The following is an 18396-nucleotide window of genomic DNA, read 5'->3' on the forward strand; positions in this document are numbered from 1 at the left end:
CCCCGCCGCGCCGCCGCCGCCCTCTGCGCCCCGCGGCGCCCCCCGGTCCCGCCCGCCATGCCCGGCCCGGCCGCGGGCAGCAGGGCCCGGGTCTACGCCGAGGTGAACAGCCTGAGGAGCCGCGAGTACTGGGACTATGAGGCTCACGTCCCGAGCTGGGGGTAAAGCCGCTGCCGCCGCCCCCCATCCTCGCCCGGCCCCCCCCCCGCCCCCGGCGCAAACCGCACTCGCCCCCCACCCCGCGGTCTGCCTCCCCCGCCGCCCAGCCGCTGGCCGGCGCTTTCTCGGGGCCTGGGGTGGTAGACAGACCCCCCCCCCCCCCCCCCGCCGCACACATCCCCGGGTCCCTCTCCCCCCTTCTCCCCCCCTTGCGCACCCCACTCTCCCCCTTACCCCAAGAAATGCTTTCTTACTGAGAAGTGTAGGGTCCAGGGACCGGAGCCTGGTGGTAATGAGGGAACAGCCCTTCCTCCTTACACTTTTGGGTTTCTATTTGGGGTGGGCAGTCAGCAGCTGTCCTCTGGAGCTATTAAAATTCTCTGCCTTTTTAGTTTTTTGAAATGAGGCTGGGTGGGAGGAAACCTTTTAAAGACATCCACATTCTCAAAGCAGGCGCTGGCTACCTTTGGGATGTGAAGTATAATGCAGTTGCTGTGGAGCCCCAGGCAGAGGGGCACCCTCTGAGCCTCCAGGATAGATCCTTTGCTCACCCTTCTAGATTGGCCCAGAGCCGTCCCTTCCTACCTTGGCTCCCCAAGTTGTGACGGACCAATTAGGTTAGGAGCTGTGCGCAGTGAGAGGAGCCAAGTTTATGTTGTGGCTTTCATTTAGGGAATGAGTTGTGTCCTGATGTATGGATGCTTCCAATGCTTGATTAATGGAAATGGCTGGATGGGGGTGTAGAGTGGGCATAGGCTTGGTTAATCCCAAGTCTTGGCATTTATGTGTCACTCTTGCCTTTCACAGTAATCAAGATGATTACCAACTGGTTCGAAAACTTGGTCGGGGAAAGTATAGTGAAGTATTTGAGGCCATTAACATCACCAACAATGAGAGAGTGGTTGTAAAAATTCTCAAGGTGAGTGTCTTTTGAGTGACATTAAAATTTTTCCTCACTGGTTAGGATATAAACTCCCCCACATTCTAGAATGAGCAGTGCAAACTCTGGTTTTACATCTGTTCTGTCTGATGTCCCTTCCCTACTCACTCTCCCACCCATTTTCCTGTGAACTTTGAAGAAAGTATGTGGACCTGTTTCAAACCTAAGGATGATAGTTCAGGAACATCTTTGTTCCAGAATGTCATTTTGGGCTCCCAAAGTGAGAATTCCAAAGGGGCTCCACTTGAAATAGGTATTCAGAAGAAAGAAAAGCTTTTTCATAAAGAATCCATTGATCCAAGGGTTCCTTGAGCAGTGAGTTTGTTACCCTTGATGCTCGGATTACTCCAGAAAAAAAGTTGGGAAAAATGAGAGCAGCTCCAAAGATGAGTTTGAAGCTGATGTCTTTTGGCAATGCACATTTGTCAGGTGGGGTGGATACAGTGAGTCAGTAGTGCCTGGAAGGTTCATTGTTGCTTATCAAATAGTAAAGGTGAAATTGGGAGCAGTAAAAGAGTACATGCTAAAATTATAATTGGAACAAAACAATCTTAGTGTCTGGTTTAGTAGCCTAAGTTGGATAAAGACCTTTTGTCGTCTCTTGGGTGAAGACATGATTTTAATGAGCATGAGGAGTGGCTAAATTCTTTTTCAGATAACTGGTTAGATAGTTTTAATAATGTTTTATAGAGTGTATTAAAAAAGCCTTAGATTCTGTAGAGGGTCCTCATCATTGCCAGATCGTTTAATGTGTTGCACGTCATTTAGCAAAATACTGAAAAGAATGATTAATACAAGCACTTTTGCATATACAAGATTTCCAATGTGGCCATTTTGCAGCTGTGAATAAGGACATGGGATTGAAAAGCTGTTTTTGTGTCTTAAGGCCAGAGTTAGGGCAGCTGTGTCCCTGTTTAGCATGAGGGGTCAGGCTTACATGGTCTGAAAATCCCTTTTCAGGAAAGTGATCAGCTCTGTTTCTCAGTACCATCTGAGCCTAATGATGAAGAGGCAGAGTTGTAGTAGAGAGAAATAGGGAAAGTTGTCTGTGCCATCAGAAACGCTATGGGTGAGAAGTGAGGAATTGATACTGAAGATGTGGAGTTTGACTCCCCTCTTCCCCAAATGTGAATTGGACCTGAAAAGCCACGTGGTCTTTCTTATTTTTTTTTCCTTCCTTTACAAGCATAAATATTTAAAGAAATGTTCCCTTCAAAGAAGTTGCCTGGGGAGGCCATACACTTTTTTCCTTTATGCATAAGCATAAATGTTTTTAACATAAGCTGCTTAAAGTCTTTCCGGGAAGTAAGCAAGGAATTAGGAATATTCCTCTGCTGTGCCTTTGGAAGAATGAACGGACTCCAGAACAATTTCAGAAAAATAATAACTTTTGTGCGATAGTATTTTTAGAATAAGTGTGTAACTTCCTGTGGTGTCTTTTTCGAAGGAATGGCCTTTAGGTAAATACAAAAGTGGCAGTGCGTTCATGCGAGAGAGAATCACATGACTCTTGAGTCGTCCTTCTACAGAACTTCATAGCATCGGTTGCTGGAGAGTTTTTCCTCTAAAGATTCACAGGATATGTTTAGGGAACCCAATATGTAAGGTGAAGGTTATTTTTACAGACAAGAAAACTTGCCTGCTACCACGATGTTGAAATGACCCTTAGCCAGAACTCTTTCCTATTTTTCTGCTCATTTTAGTGTTGGTTGGTAAGATCTTAATGTTGAGCACAGAATAAGTTCCAGTGTTTGGGAATAAGATTTGGGAGGCTCCTTTGATGCTCTAGCTAATGAAGTATTTCTTGTATCTTTTCCATACAAGTTCTTTTCAGGGTGCAGCCTGAACTACCTCTTTCCCACTGGTGCCTACGACACCCAGTTCTTTCTTTTTTTTCAAAGCCCTGTGGCATTTCTATCCAGATTTTGTTCTATCTGAAGGATGGGGTAAGGAACTACTAATTGTACTGTGCTTTTCTTGTTTTCACAGGCTGAATTAAAGTAGATTAAAAGTATTGTGTTTTAAAAAGAACAAGGTCTTTATCCAAAGTGATGCACCCCTATTCAGATAAGTTATGACTGATAATCTGCTGTTACGGTGTTTGGTCATTGGAAATTAGGTTCCGGACAGAGTGCCAGCTGCTCATAATTTGGAGGAATCTAGAAAAAACTTGCGCTTCATGAAAGGCCTACTCTATTTCAGCTGCAGGAAGGAACTTATAAGTGTACACGCAGTGACTGAGATACAGGGTACTTTCCCTGAGGACGGGGCTGTCTTCCTTTTTGGTTGATAACATTTTCCTTCAGTTCTGTCCAACATATGAGAATGGTCAGATGAACGACCACAGAGGAATTCTACCGTTTAATTTGCATTGGTAGATTCTTTCATAGTTTTTGACCAGAACATATTGGAGCTCTTTAGAGGTTTTAGGAATTTAGAAGTTGGTGAGCAAAATTTCACTGTCTATCTTGAAGTGAAATTCTGAGGTTGAAATCTTAAAACGCTCCAATCAACAGGCGGGCTAAATCTTTTTTGACAGAAATTGTTTTGAGGGGAAGGGAGGAGGGTGGATGGGAAGAGTTGACCTAGAAGGGTAAGAAAGCCGCTTCAGTGCTGACAGTTTCATCTTCTGATTCTGAAAAATCTATTTCTCAGTTCATTTGTAGGACCTCTTAGGAAGGTATACACAGAAATAAAAGCATTTGGCCCTTTTGGACAGCTTGTAGCATTTTGTGAGCGCCACCTGTGTCTGGATTTCAGCCCTTCTTGGGATCCTTCAAAATAAAACTTTCGTAAATAGAAGTTAAGAGCAATACCAGTTGTAAACAAACGCGGCGTTTTGAACTCATGCTGTACTCAGTTGGAAATTCTCGTATAAGAGAGTAAGTTGGCAGTTTCTTGATGGTCTTATTTACAAAGAGGGGCAAATCCATGTTTTCCCCAGAGGTTAATCCTCAAGATTAAAACGACGACGGTGACGCAAATTTATCTTTGAAGTGTTCTTAGCGTATTTGTAGACGTTGTGAAACTCGTGTGCTGTGAGGAGGTAGTGTTAAAGCAAGGATGGGAGGGCTGTCCCTGACACATCTTGTTGGTTACTTCATAGCGAGCGGGTGACTGTGTGGGTTACATGGCAGTGCCGTCTGCTCCGTGCTGGTGCCCGGCTTTCTCTTTTGTTTCTGCTTTCTCTGCTGGTAGGTTTCGCCCTCCGTGTCCTTTGTTAGGCAAATGTACCAAGACATCATCTTCCTGAAGCAGGACATTGGTATTAGTTTATCTAAGGTTGTTGTGATTTTGAGTCCCACCAATGTCATGGTGTAAAAGTAGTTAAAACAATATTATTAACATGGTACTAAACCCCAGAAATAATATAAATTTTAAAAATGATGTGAACTAATCTGTACTGTTCCTAACGAGGTTGTAGGGTCAGGGATTGAATTTGCAGTGAAACAGAATCATGAAATGTGGGAGCAGAGAAACCTTAGAACCCAAACCCTTTTGAGAGAGAAACTGAGACCCGGAGACAGCATGAAGTTTGCTCAGGGTCACAGCGTGGAGCGCTAGGGTCCTCTGTTCCTGTCATGGAGTCTTGTAGATGTGAGAAGCAGTTAGGACAGTGGCTAATTATTTCTTGATGTGTTGAACTGTCCTGGAAGGATGGATGGACACTCACTAAAAGTCAGGTGTGGTTTCTAATGATTTGGGGGAGTTATTCCTCCGGAAGGAAATGCTAGACTTTGATGGGTTGCTGGATGGAGTGTGGAAGAGCCCAGAGAGCTTTGGGACCCGGACAGGGATTCTCTGGTTTGTAACTGCAGCTGGGTGTTAGATGCGTAACTGAAATGTTACTTTGCTCTCTTGGTTGGAAGCCACGATAATCAGTGTTTTTACACATTTTTAACCCCTACAGTTCCAGGTCTCATCATGACGACTTGCCAGGTTAGGGGGCCACCAGCTTTATCCCTCTAATACATTGGGGTTTATTGGAGGGTGAGCCGTGTGTAAAAAGACTATCTTGTTATAGAGTACCCATTTGCATGTGTAGAGCGTGGCTCTGGATAGTTTCTAGAGCCTGATTTTAGGATCTGCCACCTTATGATCAGGGTGGTATAGTGTTAAGTGCTGTGTAAATGAAGGTCAGAAGACTTGGATTCCAGAGCCAGCTTCTTCATTTATACCCACTTGACTCTGTTTTCTTATCTAGAAGATGGATATACCTTTCTTGTATAAATCACAGTGTTCTTGGGAGAATTAAATGAGATATGGATAGGTGGGTAGGTAGACAGCAGTGGTTTAGTAATCTGCAAAGTGCTTCTTTCCTGAAAGTGGCCCTGGGAGTAGACTACCTGCATTCAGATACTCGTTCCCGACACTCAGATGCTCTGTGACCTTGAGCAGTTATTCAGACTCTGCCTCAGTGTCTTCTTGTAAAATTGCACCAGTAGTTCTCATCTCAGGATACTACTAAAAGTGGATTAAATGTGCTTAAAACAGTGCCTGGCACTTAGCAATAAAGTATAGGTCCAATAATAATATTTCACTTGGGCCGCATGAATGATTTTGAAGGGCAAAATCAAAAGTAGGAAGGACTATACCAGTCTCTTGGTGAGATTCAAAAGGCCTGCTGTATGCCTTGCTTTTTTAAATCGACAAAAACAAAAATCCTGAGAATAAACAGTCTTGGGGAATCGATAATGTAATTGGAAAGGTGGGACTTGAAAGATGAAAGGAAGAATTGCTGTGAAGAAACAACGTTGCTCAGATGCTGTTTATATTTGGGTCAATTGCAGTGGATTTGAGAGATGCTCCCAAGGTAGTAAAATAAATGCTGTCATCTGGGCTGCACTTTCTTCCTTACCCTGTCCTGCATCCCTGGCAACCGTTGTTCATTGTGATTGTTTATTGAGGGTGGTGAAATTAATAGCTAAGTTGTGGCTGTGGCACTGGTATAAAACTAATTCCAGATTTGGAAGTGCTGAGCTATCTTTTCACCTGTCTTGAATTTATTAATTCAGTTGTGCCTAGAAAGAAATTAAAATGGGACTTTGCCTGTTGACATTTGCTGGGATTTTTCGAGGTCCTAATTCTTAGGCCCTTTGTATGTGTTATTTTGCAAATTGAATCACTGTCAGGTGCTAGTAGTTGAAATCATGCTCAGATCTGACTTTTTAAAAATCAGCTTTGCTAAATAGGACAGATTACTGACTTTATTAACTTTTGACTTTCCAAGCGGCTCATCACTAAGTTTGTCTTTTAAGTTTCTCAAGTTGGTCAATAGAGAGAGAGAGAAGTATCTTACTCTTGGATCACATTGAACAAGGTTTTCCTGAATAGCGGGCACTCTCCACCATATGGTCAGAAATCTTGGGGAAAGTTTCTTTCTTCCATCCTCTCTTTCTTTCTCTGTTTTTTCCCTCTCTCCTTGCCTTTCCTTCCTTTCCTTTCCTGAGCTCATGCACAGAAAAATTTCAAATTGAGTTTTTTTCCTTTTACACATTCTTTCTAGGCGTGTGCCAACATTCATTTATTATTGAAACTTGATTTAATACTTTAATTGCTTTTTCTTTTCTTTTCTTTCTTTTTTTTTTTTTTTTTACCTTTTTGCCATTTTTATCTACTAGACTTTGAGTAAAAAAAATTGGTGTGGGGATCAGGAAACAGCTATAATCTGATTCATTTTGAATCTTTGAAACAGATATTCTCTGACTTGGAATAAATGAACCTTAGGTGGGAGACACTTTGTCTAGCAGGATGAAATGATGAGACTGTTATGGAAGTGTATGTATTTTCTCCGCATCATGTAACTGTGGGTGGATGAGTACAAACACTGGACTGCATGGTCAGAGCATTCTAATTTCTGTAAAATCCATGATCTATTTTCCATAGGATGCCAACGGTCTTCCTTTATAAATTCTAACTTTGTCTCCCGAATTCTGTTTATAGAATTAAAATGATCACTTTCATTCCCTGGGAGCTTGTTGGTTTTTTTAGCTTCTGGAGCATCTCCCAGGTTCAGAAGAGTAAGCTTGAGGCTAAAGAGAGTTACCTATAGCCTGGTTCCTGTAGAGAATAGATGTCTGCACTTTGGAGGGGAGTGTCCTGAGCTGTCGGTCACTTTCCTTTCTTATAATCTCTTCGTCTTTTGTCAGGATCTGAGGACTTTAGGTGCTGTGTGAGTCCATTGTGCCACTTCAGAATTGCCCTGCTGTCCTGTCTCTAGGTGAGGAAGTTGTTGGACAGGTGACAGTTGGGCAGCAAAATATGCTTCAGGGCACCTAGGTGGCTCAGTCAGTTGGGTGTCCAACTCTTGATTTCAGCTCAGGTCATGATCCCAGGGTTGTGGGCCCCTCGTCCGGCTCTGTGCTGAGAGCATGGACCCTGCTTAGGAGTCTCTCTTTCCCTCCCTCTGACCCTCCCCCCACCCCCCAAATAAAATTAAAATAATTTTTAAAAAATGCTTCACTTGCTCTGTAAGTTACCTTAGGACATAATGAAAAGATCCCTTGGTCTCAGCTGCATTGTCCAGGAAGTGTGCCTGCTTGACCTGTTGCTGAATAATAGAGCAAAGCAAGGCTTTACATGGGGCATTGTCATGAGACAACTTATTTAATGGGTTCCTCCTGTACGAATTGACTGTTAGGCAGAGAGGAAGGTTTTTGGTGTATCCTGATTTCTGGCTGTGGGGTATTTTTTCCTCTGTTACCATCCACAGATCTGTAACTGCTTTCCAGGAGTGGGTGACAACTCTAGAATTTTCTTACATTGAATGTAATGGTAGCATTGGCTGAATTTATAAATATAATTGCTAGCTTTTATTTTTCTTTTAACTTTTTGACAATTTTAGACTTAAAAGTTGCAAGAATTCCCATGTATCTTTCACTCAGATTTCTTAAATGTTAATATTTGCTTTTGCTTTTTTTATATATGTAAACATATGTGTATACGTATGTATATACACACATGATTATGTGCTTGAGAGTAAATTGCAGTGATGCTTATTTTATTATGCATTTCCTAAAGACAGAGACAATTCTTAAATAACCCACAGTGCTATGATCAAAAAATCAGCAATTCACATTGATACAGTGCTGTTAGCTAACTTACAGCCTCTGTTCTTATTTGCCAGTTGTCCATATCATGTTCTTTATAGTAAAAGAAAATCCCAGGTCATGTGTTACATTCGGTTGTCATATCTTTTAAATCTGGAACAGTTGTTCAGTCTGTTTCATGACGTTGACAGTTTTGAAACTTACTTATTTTGTAGTATGTCCTTCTCTGGCTATTCTCTGATCAAGTTGTACTTCATGTTTGAGTGCTTTATTTTCCCAAAGTATTGAGCTCCCTAATGAAAAAGGGAATGAATAAGATCCCTTAGTGGAAGTAGGAGAGACACAGTGGCCAGTTCTACTCCACTGGGAACCCTAACAAAGTGGAGCGGACGTGATTGTGGCAGCTGGCTTGGAAGAATACTGCTAGATTCCAGTCTCTCCGTCAAGCACCCTGTTAGAGGTGATGCAGGTGCTCTGTGTTTCATAATCTCCCGCTGTTTTGTTATGTGTTCAAAGCTGTAGCTTAGTGACCAACAAAAGATGACAGTTTCTCTGGCATATGTATTATTCTCCCCGCCCCCACCACCCCATACATGCAGGCATTTAAAATCTTATTTCATTGCGAACCCATTTGACTCTGCCTTTGCTTTCATAGTAGTGTCTCCGTGATAGAATACTCCTCTTCCTTAGTTCCCTTTCACTCATAGCCACATTTGAGAAATGAGAGCGCAGTGGCCAGGAGTGAGGCCTGCAGAGTCACTGTCTATCTAGATCTGAGTCCCGCCCTTACTCTTCCCTGTTAGCTGTGGGACCTTGGACAAATGGCTCAGCCAGGCTGAGTCCACAACATAGGCATTTTGTGACTTATTACTAACTAAAAGCGTGAAAAGAGTAAATCTCCCATTTATTGAGTACTTACTACGTGCCAGTGTTCTAAGTACTTTATAAAACATAATTGGTTGTGATGTGTCACTTTTTCCAGAACTACTTTCATTCTTCAAATTCTTTAAGACAAGAAATAACACATGTAATGCTAGTGTTTCTAATTGAGATCTTTAATTTTTCTGTCCAGCAGATGGAAAGGTTAGCAGGTAGAAGTTTCCAATCAGTACTATATCAGAGATCAGTGTTCTCCTTTGCTGATCCGTCATCTTTTTTTTAGGAATGGGATCTGTTGGGTAGTTTTACTGGCTTTGTGCTGATTTCAGATTTTAGATGTTGAGGAAATGGGAGTGGCAACAGGAAATGGGAGCCAGCAGCTGGGAAACAAGTTTGTAACTTGATGTCAGTGACCTGGTCTTCACTCGTGGAAGACAAAATTACACGGAACTCATTGGTAGAGCAGGTGTCTCACCATTTTGTTTCAGTTTTTCCATTTGTGAGCGCATGATATACAGCTGTTCAGAACTATAATGTGTTCCATTTGGCAGTTATCTAGAAACCATTTTATTTTTAAAGTATGACATGGGTGTTCAAAATTTGTAAGTGCCCTAAATGTAGCTGCTTAAAGATCTGACACATATGCCATATGAGTCTGTATTTAACTTAGTCTTAAATGTTCTTAAGGGCAGGCCCCGTTTTATCTTGATATTTATTTCTTTTCTAATTTAGACACACTCGTTTACATAACACCATGGTGTGCAAGATAGTGCAGCATCCACTTGATTAGCTGACATTGCTTTAAAATTTTATTTATTAACTTCAAAAGGAATCTCACTTCCGATTACTCTTGTGTATTTAAGCCAGTGAAGAAAAAGAAGATAAAACGAGAGGTTAAGATTCTGGAGAACCTTCGTGGTGGAACAAATATCATTAAGCTGATTGACACTGTGAAGGACCCTGTGGTAGGTGCCTGATGGTGGGGGGAGAAGGAGAAAGTGTGTGTGTGTGTGTGTGTGTGTGTGTGTGTGTGTCACACAGAACATCAAAATAATGAGAAACGTCATTACATAGTGGGAATGATCATGTTTTTCTTTACTACTGAATAATTTTGAAAACGAGAAAAAATCATGATGGCCCAGTGATAAAGTAGCCACCACCACTTTTAGGGAACCTAAAAGTGTGTATAGAAAATTCCCTGGCCCAGGTTTATTACCTCCTCCTGATTCAGCCCACAGATGTTCGCTGAATGTCTTCTTTAAGTGCCTACTTTTCTTCCGATTTTGAAAGCTTATTACCACCAATTAGCATTGTTGTACTTCACAATGTCAGCGTGACATTTGAAAATCTGGGTTTGGAGAAGGAAATACCGAATGTCTCCATGCGGACACCTGGCCCGGAGAGCTGGACAGATCACAGCCCCGCAGCCCCTTTAAGGAAGGCACCTTGCTGCTTCTCATACTAAGCTTTAATTCAGCATCCGCCACTGGGGCTCACATTGTACGTGCTGATACAACTAAACTATTTCTGTTAAATATACTTACTTTGTAGCCATTTTAGATGTACTGGTGTTTAATTTTGTTTTCACTTCTTGAGAAGTAACTTAACCCTAAGTGTTTATGATTAGCTAGAGTTTTTATGTTCCACTTCCCGCCCCATTTCTGTTCTTCACCTGTTCTGCCTCACCTGTTTTCCTGTCCTCCCAGGATAGCTTTCTGTTTGAGAGGTAGGTCTTTGCTTCTGTCTGATGAAGACATAAAGAAACAATGTGCTGGGGTGCCTGGGTGGCTCAGTTGGTTAAGCAGCTGCCTTCGGCTCAGGTCACATCATGGTCTCACAGTTTGTGAGTTCAAGCCCCATGTCAGGCGCTCTTCTGTCTGCGCAGAGCCTGCCTCAGATCCTGTGCCCCTCCCCTGCTCTCTCGCTCTCTGTCTCAAAAATAAATAAGTAAACTTAAAAAAAAGAAAGAAAGAAAGAAAGAAATGATGTGCCAACGTGCATTGAGTGCTTGCTGTGTGCAGACACCATTCTGTACGAAGCCATTCAATCCTCACAAGTTGAAGCACATGCCATCACGGGCCACAGTGTTACTTGCACAGATAAGAAAACCAAAGGCTACAGGGGTTCAGTGATTTGCTCAAGATTCCCCAGTGCTATTAAACTGAAGAGTAAGGAAAATTTTTCTTCTTGGACCCTCAAAAGACTCAGAAGAATGGTTGTCTGCTAGAATCTAATTGGCATTAAAAGTATATCCCAGGGGTGCCTGGGTGGCTCAGTCGGTTGAGTGTCTGCCTTTGGCTCAGGTCATGATCTCACGGCTCGTGGGTTTGAGCCCCGTGTCGGGCTCTGTGCTGACAGCTCGGAGCCTGGAGCCTGCTTCGGATTCTGTGTCTCCCTCTCTCTCTGACCCTCCCCCACTTGTGCTCTGTCTCTCTCTGTCTATCAAAAATAAATAAAAAAAAAAGTATATCCCAGCCTGATCAGCTCAGATTGATTTTATAATGACTCACTCTGAAATCCATAGTCTTTGAAAACGGCCTGCAGTGTGAGCCAGTATGTATTACTGTTACACCAGGAGCATCTTCATTTTGCTGCTGCTTTTTTTTTTTTTTTTTTTAAGTTAGTGATATTTATCTTACTGTTTTTGTAATTTGTTGTCTGAGGCATGTGTGTGTTTTATGTAATATGTAACACAAATCAAGGTGGATGAAAATCAACAGGGAGCCCTCCTCCCCAGACCTGTAGGGAAATGGGCTTGCTCCCAGGCAGTAAAGAGATCTGGTGGTCTTGATGAAACCCTGTCATCCTTGGGCTATTGAGGAAACCTTTGCCCATGGCTGCCGGGGTCACTTGTTCTGACAAAGGCTTGTGTGCACGTACTGTGGCCTGTCTCCTAGGTAACTTCCACCTGCTTCCTTGAGCAAAACTTCCTGGCCATAGAGATTTCCAAGGTGACTTTCTTCCTGTAACCCTTTAAGCCTCTGCTTTTCTCCCAGTTTGAAAGCTTATTACTGCTAGTTAGCATTATTTTACCGTAAGTAAACCTGACGTTTGAGAAATCTATTTACACAAGGAAATATTGGATATTATGTACTCATTGCATTAACGATTATAGTGCTTTAGAAATACTTGGTTATGCATGAATTTTGGGGGGAACATATCTACTTTGTACAGTCAGACATTCTCCGGTGGTCTCTAGCCAAGGCAGTAATTTCACATTATAGCTTGCTGATAATCATAGATAGTTGCCTTTTGGATCCTGAAAAGGCCTATGATAGATTCCCAAGACGTATGATAATTCTGTAAAATGCATCTGGGTTGCTAAACCAAGATGAAAACATGTCACTCCTTTTGTGGTTGGCAGACTGGAACACTGCAGAGTGTAAATCTTCACATGATGTGCCAGGCCCACTGACAGGTTGGTCAGAGGATTAAAAAAAAAAAAAAGCAACTTACGAAAAATGTCAACCATTTACAAAAGTAGAGTGAATAATATAATGGACCGCCCTGCGCACATCACTCAACTTTAGCAGTGCCTCAGCTTGTGGCCAACTTTGCTTCATCTGCCTGCCACCCACTTTCCCACCACCCACCGTCCCCACTTATTTTGAAGCAAATTCCAGACACACAGTCTCAAGAGGATACTTTCTTAAAAGGCTCTCCCTGATGAGTAAATCCCTCTTTCATTTAAGTGGGATTTGGGGATGGATGGGTATGACAGAAGCAAAGTACGTTTATTGTTTGAATACTTATAAGGCATTACTATTCTCTCTTGCAGTCAAAGACGCCGGCTTTGGTATTTGAATATATCAATAATACAGATTTTAAGGTGCGTATATGCTTTTTCTTTCTGGCATGGGGGTGAGGGGGGGGGGTGGGGAGGTGGCGATAAATACTGTTGATACTTCAGAACACGAGGGGTTCAGGAAAAGTCATGGTGAGATTGGGAATTAACAAATTGGATTCCTTATAGCAGGAGTACAGGATGCAGAAAGTGGGTGGGGTTCTTGCATTTGGTGAAATTACTCATCACCCTTTGCCTTGCTTACTCTGAGAGTAGCTGCTAGTCTAAGCTAATGCCTCATCTATAATACTCCTGTTTTAGACAACATAGTTTTGGGTAGATACTTGATTTGCATAGGAATCTTCCGTTGCTGATAAGTCATAAACAGATATAGGGCTTACATAAAAAGAAGCAACACATGGGATTCAAGCTGTCAGAGTGTGTGTGTGTGTTCATGTACACTGTATACAAAGCAAATGACACAAAAAAGCTAGTTAAGAGACACTGTGCTTTAGAAAAACCTTATCTTGGGTTATTTACATTTCTTGTATTTATAATGCAAATTAATTTAGACTTGAAGTGTAATTCCAAAAGCATGGTTTTAAGCTGGTTTTTCATGAGTTTGTTTTTGTTATTATTCAAACACTGAAGCCTTAACTTCTGCCAAGGTTTTTGGGGCCAAACATTCTGGTCACGGTAGAACATAATATGAAAACCAATATAAAAACAAAATAGTGGCATTGATTTTGAGAGGTGTTTGGAGAACTTTTAGGTGATTTATCATTCACTGTCAGTGAATGAAAGGGTTGTGGTTTTATTGTGATGGAAGTTAGGGGCAAAACCAAATCAGCAGTTGAAAGATGCTGGTATTAGGAGTGAAGCTTGTGGGTGAAAATAAAAGAGCTTTATCTCACATTTAATTTTTCTTAGGTAATCACTCTAAAACAACTTTCAGGGTTAATTTGTGGAAAATAAGTAAAAGTGGCTATTACAACTGATAAAACAATAAGCAGGTTTTATATACAGTGTAGCTTTTCCATATGTAACAAGTTCCCTTGTTAATGTGACTCTTCAATTTTTTTTTGTTAATTCTTTAATTTAGAAAGAGCCTCTAATGTGACTCCCTAAGGGTGAAATCAATAGTGAACTCATAAAAGTAGGATGTATGGGGCACCTGGGTGGCTCAGTTGGTTAAGCATCCAACTCTTGATCTCAGCTCAGGTCTGGATCTCAGGGTCATGAGTTCAAGCCCCACATTGGGCTCCTACTGGGTGGGAAGACTACTTTAAAAAAAAAAAAAAAAAAAAAAAAGGAGGGCTACATTTTCCATTAGCGTAGCAGTGCTTAGCTGCTAAAGTAGTACTCTGCTGATCCACAAAGCCAATCACACTTTTGCCATTGAATGACCCAAGTTTATCAAGGTGTACGTATATGAGTGGGAATGTGTATGCATTTCTTAATGAAACCAAACATTTTCCTAAATACAAAAGTTTGAAAGCTGGTCTTAATGAAACTTCATAGCAAAATGCCTAAGTTAAATGCTTCTGCTTCCTTAATAAGTTTTTACCAATTGGCTAGCCATACATATAAAAATTTCACTTCATCATTTTGTGTTTCTTGAATTGATGCCTGCTCTGTTGATTTAACAGCAGAAATTTTTAACTCCCTGGAGAAATCTTATTTCGTTTACATCTCAACTCTCAAAGAGATGTTTTAATGGCACACATTCTCTAGGAGCTTCCTTTAAAGAGATCGTAGAATTTGGGATGAGCACTGGGTGTTGTATGGAAACCAATTTGACAGTAAATTTCATATATTAAAAAAAAAAAAACAAAACAAAAAAAAACAAAACAAAAAAAAATAAAGAGATCGTAGAAGATTAATGTTATTTGAGGCTTGCATATCTGAAAACATTTCTGTTTTATGTTTCCAATTAATGTACTTGCCATGGCATAGAATTCTGGGCTGTAATTAATAATTTTCTCAGTTTTGAAGAGCTTTTTCCCTTATCAGCCCTGAAGCCATTCTGGTTTCACCTTATGTGATCTGGTTTTGGTTTTGGTTTTTCCTTTGGAAAGCTTTTAGGATTTTCTCTTCAGCCGCAGTCTGTGAAATTTCACAAAGATGTTCCTTCGAATGGGTCACTTTTATCTTTTGTTCTGTGCACTTGCTGGGCTTTTTCAATCTAGAAACTCATGTCCTTTCATTTTAGAACAATATTTTTAACATTCTTTGATTTTCTTCTCTTCTTTGTTCTCACTTTCTAGAACTCATTCGAACGTTAGACTTTATTTCTTAGCTCTGTTCTGTTCTCTGAACTTTTAAAAGTAGTATCCTGTTCTTTTATGTAATATCTTCTATTTTCTCACTGAGAATATGTGGGCTTTCTCCACCCTCCCCCCCCCGCCCGCATGATGTTTTCTTCTTCATACTCTTTCTCAGTTTTTCTTTCAGATTCCTTTTTTTGTGCATTCTTGTTTTTTGTCTGTTATAGTTGTCTGAAATGGCACGGACTTTGTCTACTCCTGTTTTAGAGGACTGAAATTACTGATGACGGCTTGTCAACTCCTGTCTTGAGGTGGCGAACCTGGCCACGGGCATCTCAGCCTCCAATGGAGGAGAGCTCTGGGAAAGTTCTGTAGACTTTCACGTAATTCCCTCATTTTTGGTGTGGTGTTTTAAACTTGTTTTCCTGTTTTCAGCTGAATCTGTTTACTCTCTTTCCTTGGTACCTGGGGTCACTGATTCCTGAGCCTTTCTGTAAGTTCTTTCATGTGAGGTGGTTTGTTTCCGGATCCCCTCCACTTTGGGCAGAAGTTCAGCTTCTTTGGTCTGCTGAGTCAGTTGGACATTTTTTTTTCTAGCTTCGAAATGTTGTCATCTCTTCCATTCTCTTAGTTGTGAGTGAATCCCCCCTCCCCCACCAAAAGCCCCATTCCTTTTACTGTTAATTTAGAGGAGCTTCAGGAAGAAGTATAGGGAGGATGTATTTGGTCTGCCGTGTTAAACTGGAGGTCCAGTGAATGTTCAAGCCCTGCCGTTTTAGTCTACTTAGAAGATCACCAAGCAGCAGGTAGCAGAGGTGTATTTCGGAAGAACAGATCATGATGAGACGGTCATTGTCTTTTCCGGGTGGTAGGACAGACCACAGATAGAGAAATCAGTTAGTTTAATGTCCTTTTTATTTTGTCATGTATCTGTCTTAATTCTAAAAGCTTGTTGTTTTTTTTTTTTCATTTTACTGTTAAGTGTATTAATAACTGGACTTAAGGTGTCACCCAGGGGAGTTGGTCCCTGGTTTAGCATCCCAGGTGAATCAACAGGGATACAACCTGCAGCCTGTTGTTTTCAGTATTTTTTGTTAACACATTGATAATAAACTTTTATCTATAATTTCCTTTTATTGCAAACTCTGATTTTGGCTTCAGGATTATACTGACTTCATAAAATAAGTTGGGTAGTGTTTCCTTTCTAGTCTCTGAAAGTTTATATGAAATAAGGGTTATCTAAGTAGATGTCTTTTTGGGAGGGAAGGGAAGACTTTGAACTACACTTTTCCTTTTTACTTATTTATTTTTAAAGCTTATTTATTTTAAGAGCACAAGTTGGGGAGGGGCAGAGAGAGAGAAGAGTTGGACTCTCAAATGACTGAGCTACCCAGGCACCCCAATAATATTTATTATAAAAGTTGACCACTTTCAGTTTTATTTACATAAAGTTAATAGAATTTTCCTAGGGCTTAAAGACTGTAATGTGTTTGTAATTATGTTTTCCTTTACATTTTTGACATTATTTTTGCTTTTTCTCTTTTTTTAAAAAAGTATCAGTGTTGCTACAGAGGTCTTACTAATATTTTCATGGAAATGGCTTTTGGTTTTGCTCAAATGTTTTTGTTTTTTCTACTTCATTGTTTCTGCTCCTATCTCAATTCTTTCTTTCTTTTTCCCTTCTTTGCTGCTTTTCTTTCTTGGGTTTTTACGGTTTTCCCCCTAACTTCTTTTTTTTTTTTTTTTTTTTTTTAACGTTTGTTTATTTTTGAGACCGAGAGAGACAGAGCATGAACAGGGGAGGGGCAGAGAGAGGGAGACACAGAATCGGAAACAGGCTTCAGGCTCTGAGCTGTCAGCACAGAGCCCGACGCGGGGCTCGAACTCACGGACCGTGAGATCATGACCTGAGCCAAAGTCGGCCGCTTAACCGACCGAACCACCCAGGCGCCCCTCCCCCTAACTTCTTGAGTTGAAGTCCGCTCATTTCATTTGTTTCTTTCTTGATTTGTGGTGAGTGGGCTTTACGTGTGTGCCGCCCCAGGCACCACCTTAGCTGCTGCATGCTGTGATCATGGAGCTCATTTCCATGTAGTTTTCAGATTAGAAGTACAAAGTACTTGTGGATTTGAGTTTTTCTCCCCAAACTTTGTACTTGGAAAAATTTTAAACCTACTAAAAATCAGAAGGAGTGGTCAGTTAATGCCCTCATGTTATTCCCCTAGATTCACCGGTTGTTAATATTTGCCACATTTGTGGGCGTCTGAGCGCCTGTCAGTTGAGCTTCGGACTCTGATTATGGCTTAGGTCTTGATCCCAGGTTCGTGGGATCGAGCCCAGTGTTCAACCCTGTGCTGAACATGGAGCCTGCTTAAGATTCTCTCTCTTTCTCCCTCTGCCTCTTTCCACTGCTGGAGTGCTCCTTTCTCTAAACAAACAAAAACCACCTGGAGGGGAAAAAACACTTAAAAAAACTAAAAATATTTGCCACATTTGATGTTTTCTCCCCCCCCCCCCCCCGCCCTTTATCTCTTTACTGAAATCCTCTTAAAGTAAATTGCAAGCATCATGATACTTCACTTCTAGATATGCTAGCACTGGAACTAGGCAGGACCTTTTTCCTACATGACAGTACTGTTAGTACAGTTAAGAAATTTAATATCTATGCAGTAATGCCATCTAACACACAGTATAGAGTCCCTATTCAGAAGTTTCCCAGTAATTAATTATCCTAAGAATGCCCTTCATAGCTGTATGTTTGTGAATATGATGGAGGAACCACTTGTTTTTTTCAAAAAAATTATTCTTTTATTGTTGATTTATAATTTGGCTATCTTTAGGTCCAGAGGAACATGACCTACATAATGTTGGTTTTTGGAATTTCTTGATGATTGCTTTGTGACTTTAGTACATGGCCATTTTTTTATATCAAGTTTGTTAATTTAGTTCAGATCTTCTATAGTCTTATTCATTTTCCCCTTGATACTTCGTTTTATGAAAGAGCTGGTTTGGTTGATTTCTCCTTGAAATCCTCAGTTATGCTTCATATGTGTCAAAGTGATAATAAAAGATACATAGTGACACTTAAGAAAAAAGAATTTCCAAACAAAGGATTAGGAAAGGCCAGTTTCTAAAAGTGGAATGAACAGTTACAGAACACTCCCAAACTCACCATTTTCTCCAGAAAGTTAAAGTACCATTTGTATAAGAAAAAGTTTCTGTTGAGGGGCGCCTGGGTGGCGCAGTCGGTTAAGCGTCCGACTTCAGCCAGGTCACGATCTCGCGGTCCGTGAGTTCGAGCCCCGCGTCAGGCTCTGG

General features: G+C 41.1%; 1 protein-coding gene across 2 annotated transcripts in view; it reads left to right on the forward strand.

The window, feature by feature from the left end:
• The first annotated feature begins 6 nt into the window (after positions 1 to 6).
• The window catches only part of LOC125916946 (casein kinase II subunit alpha'), a 32169-nt gene continuing 13779 nt past the window's right edge, over positions 7 to 18396 (forward strand). The window contains exons 1-4 of one of the 2 annotated variants that reach the window (XM_049623193.1): positions 7 to 161; positions 967 to 1078; positions 9891 to 9992; positions 12806 to 12856. In XM_049623193.1, coding sequence (XP_049479150.1) covers positions 58 to 161; positions 967 to 1078; positions 9891 to 9992; positions 12806 to 12856 — 369 coding nt within the window. In that variant the 5' untranslated portion in view covers positions 7 to 57. The remainder of the gene's footprint in view (positions 162 to 966; positions 1079 to 9890; positions 9993 to 12805; positions 12857 to 18396) is intronic. The other variant, XM_049623194.1, reaches the window with a different exon arrangement.

The sequence above is a fragment of the Panthera uncia genome, unplaced genomic scaffold (assembly GCF_023721935.1).
Source record: "Panthera uncia isolate 11264 unplaced genomic scaffold, Puncia_PCG_1.0 HiC_scaffold_134, whole genome shotgun sequence".
Taxonomy (NCBI): domain Eukaryota; kingdom Metazoa; phylum Chordata; class Mammalia; order Carnivora; family Felidae; genus Panthera; species Panthera uncia.